Here is a 26198-nt window from a genome sequence, read left to right as displayed (position 1 = left end):
CAGAAAACAGCCGCAATAAGAAGGCCAAGCGGAGAGGGAAAAGCTCACGTAGACTTTTTAAAAAGTTAAGTGTACAGTCTTTTATTTCTAGGTTGAAAAAACCCTTAAATTACCAGGAAACTATTTACAGGATTAATTCCGTCTGAAGCCGGGAGACTGGCCGGGCGGTGAGCACGGGCGGCGGGACCTGCGGAGTCCAGGCGGGCCGGCTCCTGCTGCAGGTCCGACGGCGGGGGGGGGGGGGGGACCTCGCCGGAGCGCCAGGGCCACTTGCTAACAACAAATGACAGGCCTTCTTAGTGTTTAAGAGAAACCATTTTGGGGGGTAGCTCTGGAATCATTCTAGAAAATCGTCTGATTAGGAAATTCTTAAAGGAAAAAATACACGGTCTTCCCCAACAAGGCCCGCTTGTGCCCCAGGCCCGATGGCCCGTCTGCAGTGGGGACTTGAGTCCTGGGCTTGGGAAGTGCTGACAGGAGCAGGGGAGCGCGTGGGCTGGGCCGGGCCCACCGCGCCGTGGCTCAGAGCGTCGGGAGAGCGTCCTCTGCTGCGGAGAGCGGCCCCGGCTCCTGCTCTGAAGACGAGACTTCGGACACCGAGACCCAGGCATCGTCCTCTGCCGGGCTGTCCTGGTCCGGGGCCTCCAGGATGTGCTGAGCCGGGTCCTTCAAATACTGGGAGAGCGAAACCAACACCGTAATGAGCTGCCCGGCTCCAAGCCCAGGCCTCGGACTCTAGTCTCGTCGGCACCATCGCGTGCTACTCAGGTTCACTTCCCATTCTGCCCCGAGGAACCACTTCCAAACCCTGGGCGCCGCCGGCCTGGCGCTCTGACCGGGTCAGACCCTGACCGTGACCAAGGCGGTCTCTCAGGAAAGGGGGCCTGCACTGGGCGCGGTGGTCGGGACCCATCCCGGCAGGCCTCGGTCTGGTTCCCAGCGAAGGAGCACCGGGACCTCTCGGTCAGGACGGGGAGAGCAGGCCCGCTGGCCGCAGCCGGAAGCAAATTCTCTATCAGCTTCTACCCCTACACCGTCCCGCCTGACCTCAGAGGGCCCGCTGCCCCCCAGAGCCTGGGGCTGGGGCTGTGCAGGGAAACGAGATTTCCCTCAAGAGCCCCCCAACCTTTTGCAGGGCTTTGCCACACTAGTTACACCCTTGGGCCCCGGTGTGCAAAGCCTGTGCTCACAGCTCTGGGTGCGTTCACTCTAGAACCCCCAGTGCACACGGCCCGCCCCGGAGCACATGCTCTCTCCTGGCCTCCGTCTCCGCTGCTCGCATCCCAGCCAGGCTCACCCCGCGCCCCGCAAAAAGCACCCGGCGGCTGTGCTGCCCGAGAGAAGGCCCTCCTGCCGCCAATCTCTTGGCCAGGTTGCCGTTTTGGCTAACCTGGTGCCATTAAAATTTTTTTTAAATTGTGTTAATATACACATAACAAAAACGATCACCGAACCATTTATAAGCGTATAGCTTAGCAGTGGCGAGTACGTTGACATTGCTGTGCAACACCGCTACCCTCCAGCTCAACAACTTTCATTTTGCAAAACAGAAACTCTGTCCCCACTGAATGCAAACTCCCACCCCCCTCCCAGCCCTGGCACCCACCCGCCTCCACTGTCCATGAACTTGAGGACCTGAAGTGCCTCATGGCATGGAGTCAGTGGTTTTTGTCTCTTTTGATTGACCGGCACAATGCCCTCCAGGGCCGTCCATGCTGCAGCTCGAGGCGGAGTGATGTTCCATTGTGTGTGTGTATCACGTGTTCACACCTTCACCCTCTGGCGCTCAGGGGCTGTTGTGAGCAAGGCCGCTGGGCACGCGGTACAGAGAGCCCGCACCTCTTCTAACTCCAATCCCTGTGTCCCTGGCTGTACCCACCCGCCCTCCGAGGCCGTGGGTGCCCACGCCCCCCCCCCCCCCCCCCCCCCCCCGGTGTGCGCACACCCCCCCCCCCCCCCCCCCCCCCCGGTGTGCGCACACGTACCTCCTCTATCTGCACCGGGATGCCGGGCGGGGAGTGGAACCAGGACTTGATCTTGTCGCGGAACCTCAGGATCAGGAAGACGCAGAGGCCCGCCAGCACCGCCAGCGACAGGAAGACGGCCACGGCGATCAGGACGGCTCGCTGCAGCCTGGTGGCGGCTGGAGAGAGGGTACGAGGTGAACGAGAGGGCCAGCCCCGTGACCCAAACCTGGGGTCATTTTCTCCTGCGCACCGTGCCCTGTCCCAGGGGGACGGGCAGAGAGGGGCCCTCCCCACCCCATATGCTCAACCAGTAGCTAGTGAGGCAGCCTCACACCAAGCCAAGGCCGGGGGCGTGGCTGTGGCCGCCGGGGGCGTGGCTGTGGCCGCCGGGGGCGTGGCTGTGGCCGCCGGGGGCGTGGCTGCTGAGAGCCCTCAGCCCGAGCTGGCTCCCCTCCCCTCTGGCTCTCCCCCTACAATCGCCCTTCACCTAATCCGTGCTCCCGGTTTCACTACTTTCCCAGCTCAGAAAGGGCGCGAGAAGGCACATCTTACCGTCCGCTGCCGTCTCGTGACAAGAGACGTTGCTGGAGAGCCCGGGTCTGGCGAGGCCCTGGGATTCCCAGAGCAGGTGCGCCTGGACCTGGAGGCAGTACTGGCTCAGGGGCCGCAGGCCCCCCAGCTCAAAGGCGCTGTTCCTGAAGGGGCCCCTCTCCTGCGGGAGGAACACCGGCGTGAGCGACCCGACCCCAGCCGGGCAGCCCCGGTCCCTCCCCCCCCCGGGCCCCCCCCTCTTTCCTCAACCTCCGGAGAACGGATGGTTCTGAGCGCTCCCTGGCCGGCAGGGGGGCAGGTTGTGGGTTTTTTGGAGGTAAAATCCGCTTTATTGGAATTTTACTTTGTGAGCAATTTAAGAGATTTTTAAGAGTAAATTTGATATAAAACGTTTTACCTTATAAGTTGACTCCAGTACATAATCCCAAAACCCCAAGGAGAATGTTTTAACTCTGCATTCTTCTTATTTTTCAGTTTCCAAATTAAGATGATAAAAAGCAAATAACTTGTGGAATTGTATTTATCATGAGTGGTTATTTAGATGTTTGTTTATATGAAACTGTGGTCAGAAACCCCGTTTTCTGGCTTTAAATACCCCGTTATCAGCCTACAAGACACCACTTCTGTGAAGCTCCCACGAGCAAAGTAAGAGCTGGTGCTGGTCTGGCCCAGAGAACGCTCTGACCGCCTCGAAGGCACCTCGGGGGGGGGGGGGTGGGGGGGGCCCAGCCCTGGAAGGAACTGGCAGAGGCCCGTGAGCAGGTGCGGAGCTCAAGCCGACGTTTAAGGCGAGGCGCCGTCACCTGCGAAAGCCCCGCCGCGTGAGGACGGCGCCCCGGCGTCAGCGCCGCTTCTGACCGCGAGGCCTCCAGGCCCATCGGAGACTCAGACACCCAGCAACGGGGTCCCACGGCTTCCCAGTTTCCAGAATGCCATTCTCTCCTTTAAAAGGAGCGTTTGTAGTTGGTGGTTAATCTAGGCTAGATACTCCAAGTTAGTCAACAACAAAAAATCCTTCTGGGAAAAACGTGCCTTTAGTTGCCAACCTGCTTCCAGTTTTAACTGAAATGTGCTGATTTTTCTTACAGTTTTGGTCAAAATGACCCGAGCTATTTATTTATTTATTGATTGATTGATTGATTGATTGATTTTTTACAGAGAGGAAGAGAGAGGGATAGAGTTAGAAACATCGATGAGAGAGAAACATCGATCAGCTGCCTCCTGCACACCCCCCACTGGGGACGTGCCCGCAACCAAGGTACATGCCCTTGACCGGAATCGAACCTGGGACCCTTCAGTCCGCAGGCCGACGCTCTATCCACTGAGCCACACCGGTTTTGGCACCCGAGCTATTTATGTAACTGGCTGACAGCTGGACCCCCCTTCTCAGAGGGTTCTGGCTGCTCCCCCCGAGGCTGCCCACCCTCAGGCCTCCACACCCGGCCACTGTCAGTGGCTCCTCCTGGTCCCGGACAAGGCCGTCCGCGCCCACAGGGAAATGAGGGAGGGCGGGCGTGTGGCAACAGGGATGCCTTCCACGGGCTGCCTCCGGCCCTGAGGCCCAGCGGACGCACGGCAGCCGTTCGAAATGGGGGCGCTGCCTCCGGCTCTGAGGCCCGGCGGACGCGGCAGCCATTGGAAATGGGGGCGCTGCCTCCGGCTCTGAGGCCCAGCGGACGCGGCAGCCGTTTGAAATGGGGGTGCTGCCTCCGGCCCTGAGGCCCGGCGGGCGCACGGCAGCTGTTTGAAATGGGGGCGGCACCGGCTCAGCCGGGGAGAGGGCTGCGATGGCGCTGACTGCAAAAAGCCGCCTCTTCCCTCGTGCACAGGCCACGATCCCACTTTAAGGGCACAGAGTGACGGCATCTTCTACGCGCAGGAGGCTGGCAGGTGAGTTTCAGTTCCATTTCTTCGGGTTAATGCTATGGACTGCCAGGGCACAGCGGGAGAGCTGCTGGTGCCACACAAAGCACCTCCGAGGACGGAACTCCTTCCGCTTCCCTCGGCGCCCAGCTGGCATTTCTCCACCGGAACCACGGCTGCAGAGAAGAGCCGGCGTTCAGGCCGGAGCCTCGGCCCCGGGGAGGCCTGCTGCCCGCACGGCCGGCACCGAACCTGGCGCTCGGCGCGCCCCGCCCCACCGCCGATGAGGGGCGGGTGGGACGCTTTATGCTGACACCTGCTTTCCTGCCGGCAGTGTGGTTCTGGACCGGGCCAGGGAGAGGACGCCGACGGCACCAGCCCCCGGAGCCCTGGGCACGGAGTCTGGCACGCGCTTCCCCGCAGACACCGCACACGCGGCACCCGGGTTGTGACGCGGAACTACGTGGGCCTGTGAGTCTGTGGGGACGGGACTCCGGACGCTGTGCCTGCTTCCCCCCCCCCCCCGTGGGCGCTGCGGGCTCTGCTGCGTGTCCTTCCTGGTGATGACCACGGGACCCCAACAGACGCACAGCCGCTGGGGGGGCTGCTGGCTCTGAGGGTCCTCCCAGCTCTCGAGCCTTTTGCTCACGGAAGCCCACGGTGCAGGCGCTCTGGTTGGAGGGGGAGGGGCGTGGGGCCCCGGGTCCCCCACATCTGTTCCACTCACACCCGAGGACCTGCAGCCCGAGTGGGCAGCGGCAGGGACCTGCTGCGGGTGCGGGAGCGTGGGCACTGCCACACGAGCCTGGCGTGCGTTCCTGGAGGCCGAGTCCTCAGCACGGGCCGCCCCGCCCGCCCACGGCGCCCACAGCCGTTCGCCGCAGGCCGACGCGTGGAGGGCAGCCAGAGGCTCCAGCCTGCGCGACAAGGGCAAGGGCAGGCGGCAGCCACACTGGCGAGAGGCGCGCTCTCCGGGAGAAGAAACGCGGTCAGGGCGCCCGGCTCCGGCCCGGGCTTGTCCAGGCCTTCTGTGTCCCAGGGCCAGGTCCTGCCCCGGGCCTGGGAGCGATGCCCTTCTTCTTCCCTGGGCGCCTCGAGCCTGTGCTCAGCGGGGTTCGCCTCCCCGGGGACGTCAGCGCACCGCGAAGCCAGGACGAGGAGGTGCCGTGTGAGTGACGGGGGGGGGGGGAGGGGGGGAGCCGCGTGCGCAGGGCCCGGCCGCGGTCGCCCTCGCTGCCGGCTGTGAGCGGCTGGCCCGGCAGCGCCCGCCCCTCTGGCTCCTCCTGGGCAGCAGGGCCGTGGGAAGATGAAATGGATGATGCATCTGAGACGCCTGCTGTCCCAGACGCGAAGAAAGCGCTCGATAAACACAGCTCTTACCGTAAAATTGTGATCATGCTGAAACTGGGAAATGGTGACGTTCACACGGACAGGGACCCTCATCACATGCACCATGGCAGCCAGCCAGGCACCGGGATGAGGAGAGACCGAGAGCCGCCCTTCTCTGCCCGCACCACCCAGCAGTGACCAGGCCCTCGGCCTGGCCCACTCTGTCCACGGACGCCCCGCCCCAGTCCCTCATCACGTGAGTTTCCGGCGGACCCACGGGTGCCCTGGCCGCCTGCTCCTGTCTCCGGTCCCGTCCCCCCAGGGCGCTCTCGCCCCCAGTGGACGCCGCCCCTGCTCACACGAGCCTCTCTGCAAACCGTTCACACCAGAGGAATTTAAAGTTACACGTGGTGGCTGGAGTGGTGGGTTCCGTGTCGAGACTGACCCACTAGAACCTTCTCCAAACTCCAGAGCGTGGCACAGGCGCCACAAGCCATGTGTCGGCAAAGCTGGGCCACGGGGACGGGGCGGTGTGACTGGGACGGAGGGACCCCCGTGGAGTGCGGGAGGGAGCCGCCGAGTGGGGGAGAAACAGGCCTGCAGGAGGCGGGGCAGGCCGGCTCCGGGCTCAGGCCGGGGAGACACGGGGCAGCCGGTCCTGTCCATTTTCTTTTCTAATCCTCACCCGAGGACATTTTCCCACTGATTCTTAGAGACAGTGGGAGAGGGAGGGAGAGACAGAGAGAAACACATCGACTGGCTGCCTCCTGCATGCGCCCCGACCAGGGCCTGGGCCGGGGAGGAGCCTGCAACCCAGATACGTGTCCTTGACCTAATCGAACCCAGGATGGTCCGCAGGCCGACGCTCTATCCACTGAGCCACACCGGCCAGGGCTGTCCTTGCCATTTTAATGTCTACCTTCTTTCCCTGTATCAGGAACTCCAAGCAAAGAAAATAAAAATATTTAAAAACGCGCTTGCCTGTAGGTTTCCGGCCTTTTCCCAGTAATGGACGTAATACCGAAACGTGACCATGGAGGGGTCCGTGATGGTGAAGGGCGGGGACAGCTTGATGACCAGGGAGCCTTCTCCTGGGGTTACCCAGACGTGTCCTGGAGGCCCAATGGTCACTGAAACAGAATCATAAACAGAACAAAGCCATGTAAGTACACACGTCATACTGCATTATGTGTAACGTGTGCGTGTATACAGTGTTAATATATATGGCCTGCACCAGGGGTCCTCAAACTTTTTAAACAGGGGGCCAGTTCACTGTCCCTCAGACCGCTGGAGGGCCGGACTATAGTTTTTTAAAAAAAACTAGGAACAAATTCCTATGCACACTGCACATATCTTATTTTGAAGTAAAAAGACAAAACGGCAAAAACACTCGCATGTGGCCCGCGGGCCATAGTTTGAGGACGCCTGGCCTGCACGCACAAACACGCATCCATTTACATATTCATTTGGGCTCACGAGACACTGGAGGCTGCTCCGCCACGCGTCCCACTGCGAGGCTGCAGGGCGGGAAGCCGGGCAGCTCCAGGGGAGGGGCCCACACAGTCCACACGGCGGCCCAGACCCAGTCTCTCCGGTCCCCCTGGAGACGCTCAGGTGCCAGCGGCCGAGACCCACGTCAGCAGGCACTGGAGCCTCCTTGGCTTAAAAGCCGCAAGAGCCAGTACCTCTTACCTTTTTATTTTATTACTAGAGGCCCGGTGCATGAAATTCGTGCACGGGGGGGGGGGGGGGTGTCCCTCAGCCCAGCCTGCACCTTCTTGCAATCGAGGACCTTTCTGGGGATGTCAGACTGCTGGTTTAGGCCCGATCTGCGGGATCAGGCCTAAATCAACAGTCGGACATCCCTCTCGCAATCCAGGACCGCTGGCTCCTAACTGCTCGCCTGCCTGCCTAATCACCCTAACCACTCTGCCTGCCTGCCTGATCGCCCCTAACCGCTTGCCTGCCAGCCTAATTTTGCCCCTAAAACTCAAGCTTCTTCTTTTTTTATTTTTAATATTTATATTTCCTCTTTATTTTTTATTTTGAAAGTCAAGCTTCTTGAGAACATGAGGCATTTAACATTACTCCATATTCCTACAGAGAGCTAAGCATGGTAAACACAGCAAATACTTAACCTTTTGCACTCGGATGTTGAGTGTGACTCGACACAGTTAGCATTAGAATAAAGGAATCAAGAAAAAAGCAAGCGAGTGCAAAGGGTTAATACTTATGGGCTTCTGTACAAACACTTTCCAACCAGGAGTGTTTTCATAGGCAGCCTCCAAAAGCTTGAACTGGAAAACCCAGAGGCGGAGTGCTCAGGTTTCAGGCACCAGGTGCTGTTAGCAGGGTTTCTATCCCAACTGAACTCTGACTCTGAGCTCTCAGCGCCCTTCACTGTCCCCAAAGTTTCTTATTCGTCACCATCCCATTTTCCTTTTTTTTTTTCCAGTTCAATGTTTTATATCCACATCAGTATCAACACACCATACAGAACCCACCTGCCAGCCCAGCTGGGCAGGCAGGAGGGGGGGTCCATGGCAGCAAAGAAAACCGGGGATTCTTGTCCCAAAAGAGGAGAAAATGGGTTTACAATCGAGGAAGCAAAATCAGAGCCCAACATGATCAAGGAGAAGCCTTGAAGCTGCATCGAGCGGGGGTGCTGGGGGCAGCGTGCGTCTCGGCTGGCCCAGCAGGACCCGCAGCAGCCTCGGCTCCCGGGAAGCCTGGGGTCAGACAGGGCCCAGCTCTTGAGGTTATTTTTAATGATTTTGCTTTTGGGGGAGGAGGGCTTCTGGGCAGCAGCTCCATGTGGGGGTAACCGGTGTGGGTTTCACTTCAGGGTTTGGACGGGAAGTTGGGTCTGTGGGGCAGGACCGGCTGAGGTTCTTAAAATGGCAGCGAAGTTCCTTCCTGCCTCCTTCCTGCCCTGACCCCAGATCTATGGTTTAAAAATCAGGGCACCAGGCTGGGGCTGAGCACCCCAGGGCCTTTGTAAACATGGCAGGTACAGGCAGGGGGAGCTGGGGGAACTGTAGGAACTGGTGCCCATGGGGAAAGGGGGCATGGGGTGGAGGAGGTATGTCCTCTAATTGAGATTTAGAGGTACAGAGACTAAGAGACAGAGAGGACAGAGATGGGGATAGAGTGACAGGAAGAGAGAGACTCAGAGAAAGCAAGAGAGAGATTGAGACAGAAAGATTCACAAAGAAGACAGACAGACAGACAGACAGGAGTCCTGCTCTGTATGAGTCAGCGGGCTGGGGGGGGGGGGGGGCCCAGGGCTCGCAGGGGATGTGCAGTGTGACGGTGAGGGCATCGTTGTGTTGCAGGAGGAGGTGCGGTAACGCAGCAACGGCTCCTCAGGGACCCCACAGGCTGTCGGGCTCCGCAAAGCCCAAGCCAGCGGCCGGGCGGTCCATGAAGGGCTTGGTGTCGCCGTCCGCCCCCACGGAGCAGGCCCGCAGCCCCGCCGGCTGCTCTCCCGGGAGGAAGGGGCCTCCCGCTGGCGCTCAGCATCTCCTCGGCCCGCGGGCGGCGGGTCTGCCCACACCCCAGGTGCGTGCCGTGACTGGAACTGAGCTCAAGGACCCTCAGTCCTCGGGCTGACGCTGTCCACGGAGCCAGCCCGGCCGGGCGGTACCTCTTACCATCCATCATTCTACAGGAATACCGCCCAGCTCCCAGAACCACCGCGCCCAGCAGAGCCAGGGGCACGGCTGCCCATCAGGACCGCAGGCCGTTCCGGCTGAAAGGCCGTGTCCCAGCCGGGGCCGCGCCCACAGCAACGCGGCCAGGTTCCTGGCAGACACCCCGCCTTGATCAGGCTCCAGAGAAGCCGAGGGGGAGGCCAACCAAGGTCCTATTTTCATGCGACATGCGACGGGAAAAGGTCTCACGTGGCCCTTCCCTACTGTGTACATTTTGTCATGTAAACGCACCCGCCTTTAAACCCACTGTCTGCCAGCTTATCAGGATCCAAAGTCGAAACATCGTCACTGAGAAATGCTACCACCAGAGCCTACTTGTCAAGGCTTTTCACGTACTTCACAGCCAGCCAGGCCGCGACTCGTGCTGTAAACGCATGACGACACTGTCAAGTAAGCATTTAAACGGTGCAGTTTGGCCGGTGGACTCAGTGGTTAGAACCTCGGGGGCACACCAGAGGGTCTTGGGGTTTGATTCCCAGTCAAGGGCACACACCCGGGTTGTGGGTGCATGTAGGAGGCAACCAATCGATGTGTCTCTCTCACATCAATGTCTCTCTCTCTCTCTCTACCCCTCTCCTTCCAACTCTCTGAAAAAGCAATGGAAAAAATATCCTCAGGTGAGGATTAACAAAAAATAAACAAACTGTACAATTAACCGAATGAACTCCGGGAACAGTGCAAGTCTGACCCTCCAAGCTCAAAGAGGCTGCTTATGCAGACGTCACACACGCAGACATCATACATGCAGGTGTCACACACACAGATGTCACTCACACAGATGATCACAGCGCTGTGAGAGGCTGTGTTCATGACAGTGGCCTGACTCCCCTTGCGCCCTACACGCTCCCCTGGGCGGGGTCAGGCGTACGGTCAGCACCCTCCTCTCTCTGCCGAGTCACCGGTCCCTACAGGCTTCCACCCGCACCCTCCGAGCACGTGCTCTGCTGGAGGAGCTGATCCTGACGGGCCGGGGAGGGGGGGCAGGGGGGGGCTGGCCCGCTGCAGGCGAGAGGCGGTGTGCGATGGGCCACGAGCGACAGCTCATTCATGGACCCTGCTCGCAGGTGCTGCCACCTGCCACGTGCTCTCCAGCTTCTCTTTTTATTTATTTTTAAAGTACGTTGTTATTGATTTTAGAGAGAGGGGGAGAGAGAGAGAGAAACATCAATGAGCTGCCTCCCGCATGCCCCCTGCAGGGGACCGAGCCTGCAACCCTGGCATGTGCCCTGACCGGGATTCGAACCGGTGACCTCTTGGTTGCTGGGTCCATGCTCAACAGCTGAGCTATACCGGCCGGGCTCCAGCTTCCCTTTTACAGAGCAATGGCTGGAGCCCGGGAGTCCGGGACCCGCAGGGAGAGCCGCTGCTCGGGCACCCTCCGCAAGGCAGTCTCCAGACTTTTCCGTGACTCACCCCCGGGCGAGGCGTGAGGCCTGGGAGCCAGCCCTGAGCAGGCCCTTCATCGCTGCACGTCAGCGCCCACAGACCTGCCCTTCTGCAGGGCGCCCCGACCTGGATTCTGACACCAGCTGACCGCCGTCCCGAGGGACCGGGCTTCCGTCCGCGCTGACCCCCGGGCGGGCTGTGCGCAGCGGTGGCCATGTCCTGAGCGACTACACACCAGGCAGCGTGGACGTGCGCGTGTCCACCAGCTCGCTCAGCAGCCCCAGGAGGGACCCCACGGCCCAGAGCAGGAAGCGAAGCCAGTGGCAGAGCTGGGATGTGAACCCGGTCTGCGTGGCGCCAGCTCCCTCCACCTCTAGCGCTGGGGAGCCATCGTCATGCTGCTCGCTCATCCCCCTCCACCCGTGGGGACCGTAGCGATGGGACCAGCTGGGCCCTGCACGGCCCACACTGGGGATGGAGCCCACAACCCGGCCTGTGCCCTGCCCGGGAATCGAACCCTGACCTCCTGGTTCCTAGGTTGATGCTCAACCACTGAGCCACACCGGCTGGGCCTCTCTGCATTATTTTGATTGAATCTCAGACATTACATCATCTTATCTGGACTTGAGCTTCAGTAGTATCTCTAAACAACAGGACCCCCTTTAAAAACAAACGAAATACCATTGTAACTAACAGCTGGAATAAATGAATAGTGAGGGCTTAACGTGTCAGCAGCTACCGAGGCGGTGGTCCCGTCTCCTCAAGGGCCTCGCACTCCTGTTCATTTACGTCGGGGTCTCAGTCACCTCCGCGCTTTGTGCTGCATGAACCACAGTCACCGAGCGGGCAACGACCCGAGGGAACACGTGCAAGCCGGGACCGCGTGTTTCAGTCATTCATTCAACAGGTATCACTGCGTGCGCCACGTGCCAGGCGCTGCTCATGCGGATTAAAGTCTTTCTAGAGCATAAAGGAAGCCGCGCCAGGACAGGACAGGGAGACCGTGCAGCCACACGCCAGTGTCCGTCCGGACGAGGCCAGCACACCTCTCAGTGAAGGCCCGGGCAAAGCCAGGCTCTGCAGGCCAGACGGCCCGATGCAGCGAATGCAGCGAGCTAGAGGCCGGTGTGGCTGCGTCCCAATAAAACTTTATTTACAAAAACAGGCTGTGGGCCGGCGTGGCCTGCAGGCAGTAGTTTGCCAGGCCCTGGGCGGCCAGGCCCCGGTTTGCCCATCACAGCCAGGACCTGGGTGTGCCCGGGCGCCCACCTCTTGGCTGGTGGTTCAGGTGAGAGGCAGGCCCGAGGCACGTGGAGCCACACAGCTCGGCGGAGAGGGACGCGGGGGACCCGCCGAGGGCTCTGCCCGGCACTTACCGTTCCGGTAGTGCTGGAACCAGGGCGCCGAGGCCCAGGCGGAGACGCGCCCCGGCAGCTCGGCCCGGACGCGCAGGGAGACGTTGAAATAGCGCAGGAAGCCCCCGGACAGGCCGGTGCGGGTGAAGTCACACTTGGTCGCCGAGATCTTGGAACAGTTCACCCCGACGCTGTTCACCGTGACGTCGGACCACTTGCGGCTGCTGGGGCTGGAACGAAAACCGGAGCTCACGTGCCAGAAGCCGCCTCTCCTGGCGGATAACCCTCCTGGGGCGGGATGTGATCACATGCCACACATGTGCCCGCTTAGAGGGCGTGACTCTGACTCTCCGCCTTCCGACAGGTGTACAACCTCCACACAATCACTCCTAGGAGGTTTCACCCCCAAACCCCGTACCATCACCGTCACCTTCTCCCCAGCCCAGGCCCCAGGCAACCACGGACCTACTTCCTGTCCCTATGGACTCGCCTGTTCTGGGCATTTCCTATAAATGGGGTCATGCACCGTGTGACCTTTTGTGAGAAGCTCTTTTCACGTAGCATGTTTTGAAGCATGACATATGTTGCAGCATCTGTCAGCATGTTAGCCCTTCTAATGGCTGAATAATGGCCCAGTAACATCCCGTCGTCGGAGTACCGGACGTCTTGTTGGTCCACTCATCTGCTGACAGGCATGTGTGTGGTTTCCACTCATAATTATAGAAGGGCCTCAACATTAAACTATTAGTGTGACCGAAACATCCCAAATATGTAAAGTGTCTAAAACAAATAAAAGCAAAGCCCTTTCTCATCACTGAGTTCGCGACTGGAAACAAAAACCAAAGCAGCCTAGATGGTGTGGCCCCGTGGATAGAGCGCCGGCCTTCGGACTGCAGGGTCCCGGGTTCGATTCCCGTCAAGGGCACAGGCCCGGGTTGCGGTCTCGATCCAAAGTCGGGAGCGTGCAGGAGGCAGCCGGTCCATGATTCTCTCTCATCATTGATGTTTCTATCTCTCTCTCCCTCTCCCTTCCTCTCTGAAATCAATAAAAACATTAAAAACAAACAAAAAAGCAGCCTGTTTGAGTTTTCGGTGGCCCCGTGACTTTTCTGAACACGGACATTCACAGTCCTCCCAGCCTTTGTTTCTTTTTCCAAAACCAGCCTCTGTATCCTGAAAAATTCCTACAAAACGCTCTCCAAAAAGAAGGCAAAGTGCTATAAGGTGGTCTATAACGGGAAACTGTCAAAAGCTCTTAGAACATACTTCTAATAGCCCCGGCCAGGCGCTCAGTTGGTTGGGGCAGCATCCTGTACACCAAAAGGATGCAGGTTTGATTCCCGGTCAGGGCACATGACCCCGTTTCGTGTTTAATCCCAGTCGGGGGTGCATATGGGAAGCAGCAACCGATGGATATTTCTCTCTCATATCGATGTTTCTCTTTCTCTCCCTTCCCCGCTCTCTAAAAATAAAAAATCAATACACATCCTTGGAGGAGCCGAAATACACATCCTCGGGTAAGGATTAATCCTATATAACAAAAGCGTAGCCGAAACCGGTTTGGCTCAGTGGATAGAGCGTCGGCCTGCAGACTGAAGGGTCCCAGGTTCGATTCTGGTCAAGGGCATGTACCTTGGTTGCGGGCACATCCCCAGTGGGGAGTGTGCAGGAGGCGGCTGATCGATGTTTCTCTCTCATCGATGTTTCTAACTCTCTATCCCTCTCCCTTCCTCTCTGTAAAAAATCAATAAAATATATATATTTTTAAAAGTGTAATATGCAAATCAACTGAACGGCAGAATGACTGGTTGGCAGGGGGTGGGGCTGGCGAGTGGAGCAGGGGGTGGTGGCAACCAGAGGTGGCGGAGGGGCAATTGGGGGGGCGGGGCGATGGGGGCCAGGCCAGCCACTCACAGGCCATCCCCGATTGGCCCGCCGGTCACCTCCCAGAGGGAGGCCAGGCTGCGGCGTAGGCCCGCTCCCAGGGGGACATCTGAGGGCTCCCGGACTCCGAGAGGGCGCAGGCCAGGCTGAGGGATGCCCGAGAGCACGAATTTTTGTGCACTGGGCCTCTAGTACATACTATATATTTCTAATATTTACAAGCACTCGGTCAACACACAAGTGTACTTCCGTGTTCAGAGTTAAGGGCTTCTAGTCAGTACGTCAGCCGGGACTCCCCTTGCTGAGACCTTGTTGGGGCCTAGGATACAATGTTTCCTAACCGCCGGGCAGGGCAGCTTCCGGCCTGCCCCGAGCAAGGCACAGAGCCCGCCTTGGGGGGACACTGGGCTTGAAGCTCTGCTGTCACCTCTGAAAAGGGGTCTCACTGTTTCGTTCCCAATGGGCTGGTCCCAGTGGGCTGGCCCATTTATTAGAGATGATCACGTTGGTAATATAATTCCTTGAGGGATAAATAAGATTCAGAGATAACCTTAAACCCCAATTCAGAATTTGTTATTAAGCAGATATTTTTTGTCAATATATTTTCATTAATTTCAGAGAGGGAGAGAGAGGTAGAAACATCCATGATGAGAGAGAATCATTGATCGGCTGCCTCCTGCACGCCCCACGCTGGGGATGGAGCCCACAACCCTGGCATGTGCCTTTGACCAGAATGGAACCGGGACCCTTCAGTCCGCAGGCTGACGCTCTATCCACTGAGCCACACCGGCTGGGGCGAGCAGGTATTGTTAGAGTGGAGATTTAAAGATGAAAAAGAATCATCTGGAAACCCACTCCTCCAACACCTTTTCCCAGATCCTCTGCCTGGTGGGGCCACAGACACTTTCCAAATGGTACAGTCGCAACTGACGTTCAGCTACACGTTCACGGGACCCGACTTGCCACTCTTCTGTGGATGGCTCTGAATACACACTTGGGTGTATATCATCATGAACACAGGTTTTACGGCCCCCACCCCCGCCCCGCCCCATGGTGGAGGTGGGGAGCGGTGGCTGTATTACCCACCCAGGGTACAAGCACTGCGGACATTTCTGTGGCTCTGAATGGACAGGAGGGCCGGCGAGGGCCCCCACACTGTACCCGCCAGCCCCGTTCTCACACCCCCGGGGCGGGACCGTTTCGTTCGCGTTGGTTTATCGGGTCTCAGAAAGGGCTCAGCCAATAGCGGTCACTGATAAGTAACAACGGAGCGCTTGTGCTGGCCTTTCTGTCCCCCGAAACCAGTGAGTCACCCCCACCACACTGAGAAGCCGCGTGGCTCGACGGCGGGCTCTGGTGAGTGGGAGGTGGTGGGACCTCTGTCCTTGCAGGTCGAGCAGCCCGAATGGAAGCTGTGCTCCGTGGGCTTGCTGCAGTCCTGCCCAGAGCCCACAGCCCCCCGCAGCCCCCCACAGACCCCACAGCCCCCCACAGAGCCCGCAGCCCCCCACAGCCCCCTGCAGCTCCCGCAGCCCCCTGCAGCCCCCCGCAGTCCCCCCAGCCCCCCGCAGACCCCACAGCCCCCCGCAGACCCCACAGCCCCCCACAGCCCCCCGCAGCCCCCCGCAGCCCCCACAGCCCCCCGCAGCCCCACAGAAGCGTCGCTTACTATTTGAACTGCACCTGGTACACCACCGGCCCCGCCTCGTGGCTCAGCGACCCCGGCTCCCAGCTCAGGACCTGCTCCGTGTTGTACAGGCGAATCTTCGGGTTCTGAGGAGCAGGCAGCTGGGAGGGAGAGTCTTGAAAGGGATCCAGGACAGGAGGAGGAGGGGGGGGGGAGAAAAGGGGGCAAAGAAGACAAATCAATTACAAACATACTGAGACGCACGCTGTGGGACCACTTACACACTCCGGTCTGTCCCGGTTTAGAAATGGCATCGCCTGCTCTCCCTGGCTGCCCACTCCACCTGTGACCGGAGATGGCACCGCCGCCACGGCCCCGGGGAAGGAGGGGTGGGCTGCCTCCCCGCCTGCCGGCCCTCCGCGCAGGCCCTGGCTGGGAGTCTGGCTCGCCTGGAACGCCTGCCTGTTCCTGCGAGTGTGTGACTGCGCAGATAACCGCCAGCACGCCTCCATTTCTTCCTTTTATTAAAAAACGAGTGGCCCCGTGCACGAAATTCATGCACGGGGGGTGGGGGCGTCCCTCAGCCTGGCCTGCACCCTCTCCAACCTGGGATCCCTCTTGCAATCCAGAACCACTGGCTCCTAAGCGCTCATCTGCCTGCCTGATGCCCCTAACTGCTCCCCTGCTGGCCTGATGGCCCTAACTGCTCTCCCCTCCTGGCCTGATCCCCCTAACTGGCTATCTGCTCTCCCCTCCACCCCGGATCCCCCTAACTGCCTAACTGCTCTCCCCTCCTCTCCACGCCTTCAGAGCCGGGTGCAGGAGTGCTGAGGGCTCTCCGCTGAGGCCCCGCCCCCATCCTGAGGCCCCGCCCCCATCCTGAGGCCCCGCCCCCATCCTGAGGCCCCCCCTCTGGGCCGCCCCCAGTGGCAGCCTCCTGTCCTGGTGGTGCCAGTCCCCGCCCCCGCCCCCGCCCAGCAGCTCCTGCCAGCGCTGCCTCCTTCGGGAGTGGCCTCCGCCTCCAAGTCAGCAGGAGGTTAGCGCTGGGCAGGCCTGTGAGCTGGGCAGGCCTGTGCGCGCCTGTGCTGGGGGCGGAAGTCCCCGCCCCCATCTCCGCCCACCAGCTCCTGCCTGTTGACCAGTCGTGACTGGGACACCGTTAGGACCAATTAGCATATTACCTCTTTATATATACAGGTATATTTTTATTGACCCCAGAGAGGAAGGGAGAGGGAGAGAGACACAGAAACATCAATGATGAGAGAATCATGGATCAGCTGCCTCCAGCACGCCCCCTACTGCGGATCGAACCCGCAACCCTTCAGTTCCAGGCTAATGCTCTACCCACTGAGCCAAACAGCCAGGGCCCGGCCCACCTGTTTACACGGCCCCGTCTCCATGGCTAAGAGCCTCCTCCGGCTGAACCAGCAACACGCCTCCTGCTCTCCAGGCAGCCCATCCCGCCCCATCCTGCTTGCCCGTGGGCAGCTGTGACCCCTGCTGAGCCCACCCCGTCGCAGACTCTGACCTCCGTGTCCTGCCTCTGCTCTTTCTGATGCTGAAACATCGCCACCAGCCGCCCAGGCTCTGCGCTCAGCTCCGGAGGCCGAGGTTTGACACAGGCCACGCGGGGCGAGGTGCGCAGGGCTGGATCCGTCTGGGGTTCGCCCTGTGCCAGCCCCGTGCTGCCACCCGCTGGCCCTGCTCGCCTGCCTCCCTGTCCCACCTTCCAAGGGCCTTGTGAGTCTATGGGGCCCAGGGAGCCCAGCGCTCCAGGTCACCCCCCTCCCGGGACCTTTAAGGTGACCACATCTGTGAAGTCCCGTTTGCCCCGGAGAGGAGCCGCCCAGGACACCCCGGGGCCATGCTTCTGCCTGGCCACTTCCTCCCTCGGCCTTCCCCTGGCGCCCCGGCGCCCCCAGACAGTCAGCTAAGATGGGAGGCCCGGGAGCCTGGGGGCGGGTAGAGGGGAGCAATGCAGAAGGGGCCAGGGCCGGGGGAGCCTCCACTCTCCCCAGCTGCGCTCTGAGGGGTGCGGAGGAGACCCAGTTTTGCTCCTGTGGTGGAGGTTCTCGTACCCTCCTCACCACACTGAGGAGAATGCGGGTTTCTAGGGAAGTTCCGGCCTGTCTCATCCACCGCACGCCTCGGTCACCGCACGCCTGCCCCGCCCCAGGCCCCCTCACCCCGTGTTCAGCCTGCGGGGCCTCCCCCCGCATCGACCTGACCGGAGAGGAGTGACCACCTGGTTCACACCCCCTGTCAGCACGTGCGGGAGGCAACCAATCAATGTGTCTCTCTCACAGCGAAGTTTCTCTCTCTCTCTCTCCTCCCTTCCATGCTGTCTAAAAATCAATCAATCGGAAAATGTCCTCTGAAAAGGACTAACAACAACAACAAAAAAGGCTATTCTGGGTCTCAACAGCAGTTTTTTGTTTTTCAAATATATTTTTATTGACTTCAGAGAGGAAGGGAGAGGGAGAGAGAGAGAAACATCAATGATGAGAGTCACTGATCGGCTGCCTCTTGCACACCCCACACTGGGGATCGAGCCCGCAACCCAGGCATGTGCCCCAACCGAGAATCGAACCCTGACCTCCTTCATAGGTCGACACTCAACCACCGAGCCACGCCATTCGGGCTTACCAGCACAGTTTAACACACATCGCACACAGATAACAAAATAAAGTACAATTATCATTAAAACTAATCTTGACAACTGAAGACGCTTCCGGCTCTTGACATCCGTGAGCCATATGGTGACCACCAATCACGACCACCAGTGAGCCCGCCCCCAGCCCCCTGCAGGCCAGAGGTCAGAATAAAACCCGGTCCCCGCCGTAAGCAGGAAGCGGCTCCCTCAGTGGACACAGGGCGGCTGGTTTGCGCAGACCACTGGTCTCCTCCAAAAGGGTGGTTTGGTCTCTTGGGGCGGAAACGGGGGCGGTTACCCCGCTCAAAGGGTGGCTGGGGAAATTAAGAAAGAGGGAGGATGTATGTACGCGAAGCCGCAGCCCAGGAGAGTGGCCCCACAAATGGGGGTCATCCCCATCGTTGGCAGTGTGCGCCCCAAACACCCCGGCGTTCCCACTGCCGAAAGTCCGGCAAACGGGAGCGACTGGATGCAGACTCATTTGCAGTGGTTTTCTGTCGCGCGGAGCTACTGTCTTTCTCGGGCGTGTAGGAGCTTTGTGGGTTCAAGTCAGCAGTCTCGGTAAGAGAATTCCCTGGCAGGTGAGAGAATTCCCTGGCGGGCCGGTCCAACCCACTGGAAAACCCAGCAGCAGCTCGGCGGTGCACAGAGGCTTACTGCTCCAGCGCGTCGGTAATCACATCGCTCAGGAGTCCGCTGACTTACTGCACTTCAATGCAGTCGATTAATTTTTAACCAAAGCAACTGCCCCGCTTACAGCAGGGGGGGTGGGGGGCTTTTTCTGCCAAGGGCCATTTGCATATTTATAACATCAGTCGCTGAAGAGAATCACTTAACGTAAATTTATGCTCTGAAGAAACCTCCTGGATTTCTTGCATTTCGAGTCTGCTTTCGGCTGCTTGGGCAGGGCCAGACCCAGTGATTTCTTGGGCCTTACATGGCCTGTGGGCTGGGCGTTCCCCACCCTTGACTTAAAGGGTCACTACAAATGGGGTCAGGGCCCATATTTGACATATATCATCCCTAAAACAACTCTAAGGGGGAGATAGTATAAGTCTCCCTTTAAAAAATTTGTTTCCAATACTCTCTTTTGTTTTTTTTAAAAATATATTTTTATTGGTTTCAGAGAGAAAGGAAGAGGGAGAGAGAGAGACACATCAATGATGAGAGAGAATCATTGATCAGCTGCCTCCTGCACGCCCCACACTGGGGATGGAGCCCACAACCCGGGCCTGTGCCCTTGACTGGAATTGAACCCCAGACCCTTCAGTCCGCAGGCCGTCGCTCTATCCACTGAGCCACACCAGCCAGGGCTCCGATACTCTTATTTCCCCCCTTTTCCCCATAAAAACAACTTCATGGTTCCCACAGGACACGTGTGAACCGTGGGACAGTGGAGGCGTCACTGCAATCACTGCGCCAGGCCGGCTCCAACCCCCCTCCCCTGGGCGCACAGGCCCACGGGCAGCATCGCCCGCTCCGTTAGTCAACCCATCACCCACACCCGCCGCTCCCAAACCTCCGCTGCGGGGCCGGGAGGGGGGCCGGGAGGGGGCCCGGGAGGGGGGCCGGGAGCCGGAGCCGCCGGGCTGCTTCCCGGACCCTGGGCCGGGCTCCCCTCCCCGGGGCTCCGGCGCGCACGGCCCTCGCAAGGGCGCTGGGGGGCCCGGTGACCCCCAAGTCCTCACCTTCCCAGGCGCAGCCCCCCCTGTGCCAGCCTCTCGGTGGGAAGGACCCGCCGAACGCTCCCACCCGCACCGGCCACGGCCCTTCCGGCCCGAACCGGTCTGATGGGCTGTGGGGGCGGCCCGTGGAGCCGGAGGCTGCGCCAGGCAGGGCGGTCCGGACGGGCTCCGCTGCCCCCGCCCCAGCCCACCCCGCCCACCCCACCGCACCCCAACCCCAACCCCACCCCAACTCGGGGTCCTGCCCACCCATCTGACCCGGGAACAGCGGCCACCTGGGTCTCGCACCCGCTGCCGACCGCGGTCCCCGCCCGGGCTGGCGGCCCAGCGCCCAGGGGCGAGGCCGGCCGGGTCCGCTCCCGCTCGGCCGGGAGCCGCGGGCAGACCGTTCCCAGCAACGCGCGTCGCCGGGAAAGAGCCGGGACCGAGCCGGGGGGGGGGGCGGGCCAGGCCCAGACTCCGACCGTCCTTTGTTCCCGGGAGAAGCTGGGAGCGGCTGCGCAGTCCCGCCCTCGCCGCTCCGTCCCCAGCGGCTACTCCCGGGGCCCCCGGAACTCCCCGCCGCCCCCGGAACTCCCCGCCGCCGCCGGCCCGGCTCCCCGCGCCCCCACCCCCGATCCCGGCTCCCCGCCCCCGCCCCCCCGGGCTCCCCGCTCCGTGGGGCCGGGCGAGGCCGCGCTCACCTGCCGAGGCCGCGGCGCGGAGGTGCAGCAGCAGCGGGAGCCACAGCAGCGGCGGCCGCATGGCCCGGCTCTGGGCGCCGCAGGCTCGGCCCCGGCACGGGGTCCGCCGACCCGCTAAGGTCGCGGCGGCGGCGGCCCTGGGTGCGCAGGAGGGCCCGCCCCTTCCCGCCGCCGCCCCGCCCCGCTCCGCCCGCCCCGCCGCCGCCCGGGGACTTTCCCGCACGGCCGCCCCCGCGCTCCCGGGCGGAGTTCCCTGCGGCGCCGGGCGGGGCGCGGAGGGGCCCGCGGACACCCTCCTGCGGGCACTCGCGACCCTTGGGGGGACCCCCAAACCCGCGCGGAGTGGACCCCCATCCCCAGCCGCTGCGCCCCCATCGCTCCTTGACACCCGGGCCCGCACAATGCGGGGGCCCCGGCCTTCAGTGCAAACGTTTGCCTTTTTTCTTTTTAAATGTCGGGGCCGGTGCCCCAAATCCGCGCAAGAGCAGGCCTTCCTCTCCCCCCCTCCCTCCCCCTCCCTCCATCCCCTCCCCCCCTCCCCCGGCTTCCCTCCCGCTCCTGGGGAAGGTCCTGTCTCATTGGCATGTCCTGCTTTTGCTGTTCCAGGTGCTTTCGTTGATTCCAGGGAGGAAGGGGAGAGAGGGGACCTGGGTGGCTGCCTCCTGCACCCCCGCACCGGCCTGTGCCCCCTCCGCCCTGCCTCCCCCCCCCCCCCCCCCCCCCGGGCAAACGCCTGTGTCTCAGCCTCTGCGGCCCGGGCGGCGCTGACTCTGGTTCGGAAGCAGGTTTGAGGGGACCGTGCAGGGCGGGGAGGGAGGACGCCCCGCTCTCCACAGGGGCCTGTGGTCTGGGGGGGCGGGGTACGGGGAGGTAACCGGAACGGCTGTGGGGCGGGGCGGGGCCCCGAGCCTGCGCTGTTCTCCTGGGGCGCCCCCGCAGGATGAGTCCCTCTGTCCCCCCCCCCCCCATGGGCCCACACCCGCTCAGCTCGGCGGGGAGGGGGCCAAGGAGGGAGTGGGGGCGGGAGGGAGGCCGAGAGCGGGGTGCCCGCCCGGCCCCCAGCGGGCAGCGGCGCATGGACGCCTCGGCTTTTCCTACTTCCTCGTTGGGGAGCTCCTGAAATGGGCCCCTTTTTAAATTACGTGACGAAATAGCTAGGCTTCATTTGAATGACGTTGTGAGTTTTTCAAGACAGAGACGTGTTTCTATGTTAAGTAAAAAAAGCAGGAATATAAGTCAGAATCCTTGCAAAAACGATGCGTGGAACATGACTGGAGCCCGGCCAGGGTGGCTCAGTGGTTGCCCCCCCCCCCCCCAGATCATGCAGTGCCGGTATCGTGCACATCACCTTCCAGCGGGTCCCCCTGAGGCAGGACCGCTGTGAAACCTGGGCGCTTAGACCTCAGGCCCTGCCGTGCCTCCCCGGAGGCCCTGGAGGGGCCATGGCCGCCCTGTCCCCGCAGGGTCACGTGCTTCCGTGGAATCCGCAAGCTCAGGCTTCCTCACAGCCGTGGGCCTGTGTCTGTCCTCTCCGCTTCTCCTTTCCCTCGCCGACCTGGGGGTTGGGGTGGCTGTGCCACGTTTGGACCTCATATATCAACAACAAGCTGTGACGTTAAAAAACACTTCTAAGTATCATTATTAAACATTTTGATCAGGTATTCTAGAGGAAAGACTGAGTGAACTTTCTGCAGCGCCATTACAAAAGGTTGTCGTTTGTAGAGGCAAAGATTACGATAAAAACGTAGGTGAGCCCAGCGGCGCGGCTCAGGGGCTGAGCATCGACCTGTGAACCAGGAGGTCAGGGTTCGATTCCCGGTCAGGGCACAGGGCCGGGTTGTGGGCTCCATCCCCAGTGGGGGGCGTGCAGGAGGCAGCCGGTCAGTGATTCTCTCTCATCATTGATGTTTCTCTCTCTCTCTCTCCCTCTCCCTTCCTCTCTGAAATCAATAAAAATATATTTTTTAAAATGTAGGTAAAAGAGTATTAGAGAGGTATGTCCAGCATGATGTAATGAACGGATATGAATTTATTATCATCACCATTATTCCAACCCGCACCAGGCGGGGGCCGCGGCCGCCCGGCTCCTCCAGCTCCTGGCCCCCTGCAGCCTGTCTCTGAGCCGGGCCGGTCCGCTCCGATGAGAGGGCGGCCTTCCGGAGGGCACACGCACAGTCGTCCACGTTGGAGGCTTGGAGATGGGGAGAGACCTGGGGCTCCCGCTCGGCCGCCGGCTCCAGCTTGTCCTGCGTCCTCCACTTCTGTCCACCCTCCCCCCGCCCCTGCCTGGACTCCAGGCTCCCGAGAACAGTGTGACACAGGCTTTGGCCACGCCCACCATTGCCTAAGGTCAGATCCCTGTCTCTCTCTCTCTCTCTCTCTCTCTCACACACACACACACACACACACACACACACACACACACACACGAGACACACACCCGTGAGACACACACACACATGAAACACACACACACGAGACACACACGATGTGGCTGGTGTTCTGCATCTGTGATCAAAAGCTGACTGATCGTGCCCCCGCGTCACACAGCCAGGCGCTGGTGGGGTGGGCTCGTGGCCAGTCCATCTTGCTCCAAAGCCCCGTGCACCTCGGACCCGCTCCTCACCCTGCCTGGCACTCTTCCCACGGGTCCCCAACAAGAAGACGCGCTTAGGAAGGTCACGTGCATCATGTCTCTTCCCACGCTGCCCGTCCTCCCCGCCCCCCGCCGTGCTTCCTCTCCCCCTCCCCCTCCCCCTCCCGTACCCACAACCTGATTTCTAAGACTCCATCTCTCGCCTGAGCTGCCACATCCTGAGAGCTTTGTCTCTTTCCCCATCACCGTCTTTTCTATTTGACACCGTCTCGATCGGCATCGATCTCCACTGAGATGACGCCCCCAAGTGTAGGGGGCGAGTGTCCCCCCAGATCCCCACAGAGCAGTAAGAGCTCTGAACCCGACGCGCCCTGGAGCCAGAGCCGCTCCTGTGCCCGCTGCTCAGGAGATGCCCCTGCAGGCCGGGCCTCGGTGACCGGTCCTGTCCTCTCACTCTGTCCCCATGCCCCTCCTTCATCTTCCCCAATTTCTGCTCCCCCCGTACGGCCACCATAAAACCTCATTCCTGCCCAGCTGGCGTGGCTCAGTGGTTGAGCATTGACCTATGAACCAGGAGGTCACGGTTTGATTCCCAGTCAGGGCACAGGCCTGGGTTGTGGGCTGGATCCCCAGTGTAGGGCGTGCAGGAGGCAGCCGATCCATGATTCTCTCTCATCACTGATGTTTCTGACTCTCCCTCTCCCTTCCTCTCTGAAATCAATCAAAATACATTTTTAAAAATTAAAAAATAAAATAAAACCGTGACCCCAAATGACACGCTCTCTCCTCCCCTTCTCCCTGCTGGAGGGCCCGGCGGGTGTCGGGAAACGGCACCGCCTGTTGTTCCTCCTGAAGCAGGGCAGGTGCGCTGATGCCGGGCGGGCAGGAGAGACAGGCAGAGGAGGAGGCTTGCTGGTCCTTGAACCCTTTCCAGAGAGAAGCTCTGCCTGCGCTCAGTAAACGCCGAGGCTCTCCGGGTCCTGCCCCTGGTGAACCTGCGAAGCCCCAGCCGCCAGGGCCGGTGCGGCCTCAGGAAGCCGTGGGAACCGGAAGGCGTGGGCCGGGGATCCCTCCGTGGGCCCTGGGGGCAGGGCGTGTGTCCTGAGCCCCTTGGGGTTTTATGATTCAGAGAAACAAACCCACCCCGGTTTTCTGGGAAGATTGTTACCCGGATGTGCTTAGCTCTGCATCTGGCTCTGCAGACGCACCGGGCAGGCCTCAGCGGGGGGTTAGCAGACAAGCACAGGCAGGCAGGGCAGGGGCCACAGCGGGACATCCGATGAGTCACCCGCCCTCTCCCTCAGGTCAGAACACGTGCCCCACCCCCGGGGTCTATGCGGGGGGGGGGGCGGGGGGGGAGCCTCCATCCTGGTAGCAAACTGCAGGAGGCTGGGTGGCTCCGCGTCTTGCCTTCTCCCCGTCCAGCAGCGGTGGCACACGCGTGCTTTCAGGAGTTTCAGCCGTAGGAGTCCTCCTTCCAGAGGGTTTGGGCACCCAGCCTCCCTGGCAGCTGTGCCGGCCCCCCTCCTGTGCACACCTCCTCGGAGCCAAACCACCGAAAACCTCCCTCCGCGGGCCCGGAGTTCCCGCAGGCCCCGCTGCTTGAAGCGTTTTCCCGGGAAGTCGGCGCCACGCAACTCCCTTTGCACACACGTGAATCTCTTCGGATATGTTCCTCACCTGTGTGATTCCCTTGTTTTCAAAACACACATGTGAATCTCTGTTTGCACACACGTCTTCTGGTGTGATCACTGCTACTGTTTGTGTTTGGGAAATGGACCCTGGAGTCTCTGTGTCTACAGTGGGTTTGTTTACTGGGAAAACCGGGGCTTCCCCCCGCCGTGTGTGTGTGACTGTGTGTGAGACTGTGTATGTGTGAGAGACTGTGTGAGAGAGTGTGTGTGTGAGAGACTGTGTGAGAGTGTGTGTGACTGTGAGAGTGTGCATGTGTGTGACTTTGTGTGAGTGTGTGTGAGTATGAGACTATGTGAGTGTGAGTGTGTGTGTGTGTGAGAGAGTGTGAGTGTGACTTTGTGTGAGTGTGTGACTGTGAGAGTGTGTGTGAGTGTGAGACTGTGAGTGTGAGTGTGTGTGTGAGTGTGACTTTGTGTGAGTGTGTGACTGTGAGAGTGTGAGTGAGTGTGAACCTATGTGAGTGTGTATGTGAGAGTGTGTGTGAGACTGTGTGTGTGTGTGTGAGAGTGTGTGAGTGTGACTTTGTGTGTGTGACTGTGTGAGAGTGTGAGTGTGAGCCTATGTGAGTGTGTGTGTGTGTGTGTGTGAGAGAGTGTGTGAGTGTGAGACTATGTGAGTGTGTGTGTGTGAGTGTGACTTTGTGTGAGTGTGTGTGAGAGAGTGTGTGAGCGTGACTTTGTGTGAGTGTGTGTGTGAGTGTGTGAGTGTGACTTTGTGTGAGTGTGTGTGTGAGAGAGTGTGTGAGTGTGACTTTGTGTGAGTGTGTGTGTGAGAGAGTGTGTGAGTGTGACTTTGTGTGAGTGTGTGTGTGAGTGTGTGTGTGAGTGTGAGACTATGTGAGTGTGTGTGTGTGAGTGAGACTTTGTGTGAGTGTGTGTGAGAGAGTGTGTGAGTGTGACTTTGTGTGAGTGTGTGACTGTGTGAGAGTGTGAGTGTGAGAGAGTGTGTGTGTGAGACTATGTGAGTGTGTGTGTGTGTGTGAGAGAGAGTGTGTGAGTGTGACTTTGTGTGAGTGTGTGTGTGAGAGAGTGTGTGAGTGTGACTTTGTGTGAGTGTGTGTGTGAGAGAGTGTGTGAGTGTGACTTTGTGTGAGTGTGTGTGTGAGAGAGTGTGTGAGTGTGACTTTGTGTGAGTGTGTGTGTGAGAGAGTGTGTGAGTGTGACTTTGTGTGAGTGTGTGTGTGAGAGAGTGTGTGAGTGTGACTTTGTGT

At 60.3% G+C, this 26198-nt stretch overlaps 1 protein-coding gene across 1 annotated transcript; it reads right to left on the bottom strand.

Moving 5' to 3' along the window:
* Positions 1–46: 46 nt before the first annotated feature.
* On the bottom strand, positions 47–20873 carry IFNGR2 (interferon gamma receptor 2). Its single transcript, XM_079766645.1, has 7 exons — positions 20698–20873; positions 15719–15851; positions 12187–12395; positions 6693–6841; positions 2520–2679; positions 1986–2143; positions 47–675 (listed from the first exon to the last, which is right to left on the bottom strand). The coding sequence occupies exons 1-7, from the start codon at positions 20756–20758 to the stop codon at positions 523–525; spliced, it is 1023 nt and encodes a 340-aa protein (XP_079622771.1). The 5' UTR covers positions 20759–20873; the 3' UTR covers positions 47–522.
* Positions 20874–26198: the final 5325 nt, after the last annotated feature.

The sequence above is a fragment of the Cnephaeus nilssonii genome, assembly GCF_951640355.1.
Source record: "Cnephaeus nilssonii genome assembly, chromosome: 3".
NCBI classification, from domain to species: Eukaryota; Metazoa; Chordata; class Mammalia; order Chiroptera; family Vespertilionidae; genus Cnephaeus; species Cnephaeus nilssonii.
Note: the sequence above shows the minus strand (reverse complement) of the source record. Positions and strands in the feature narration are given on the sequence as shown.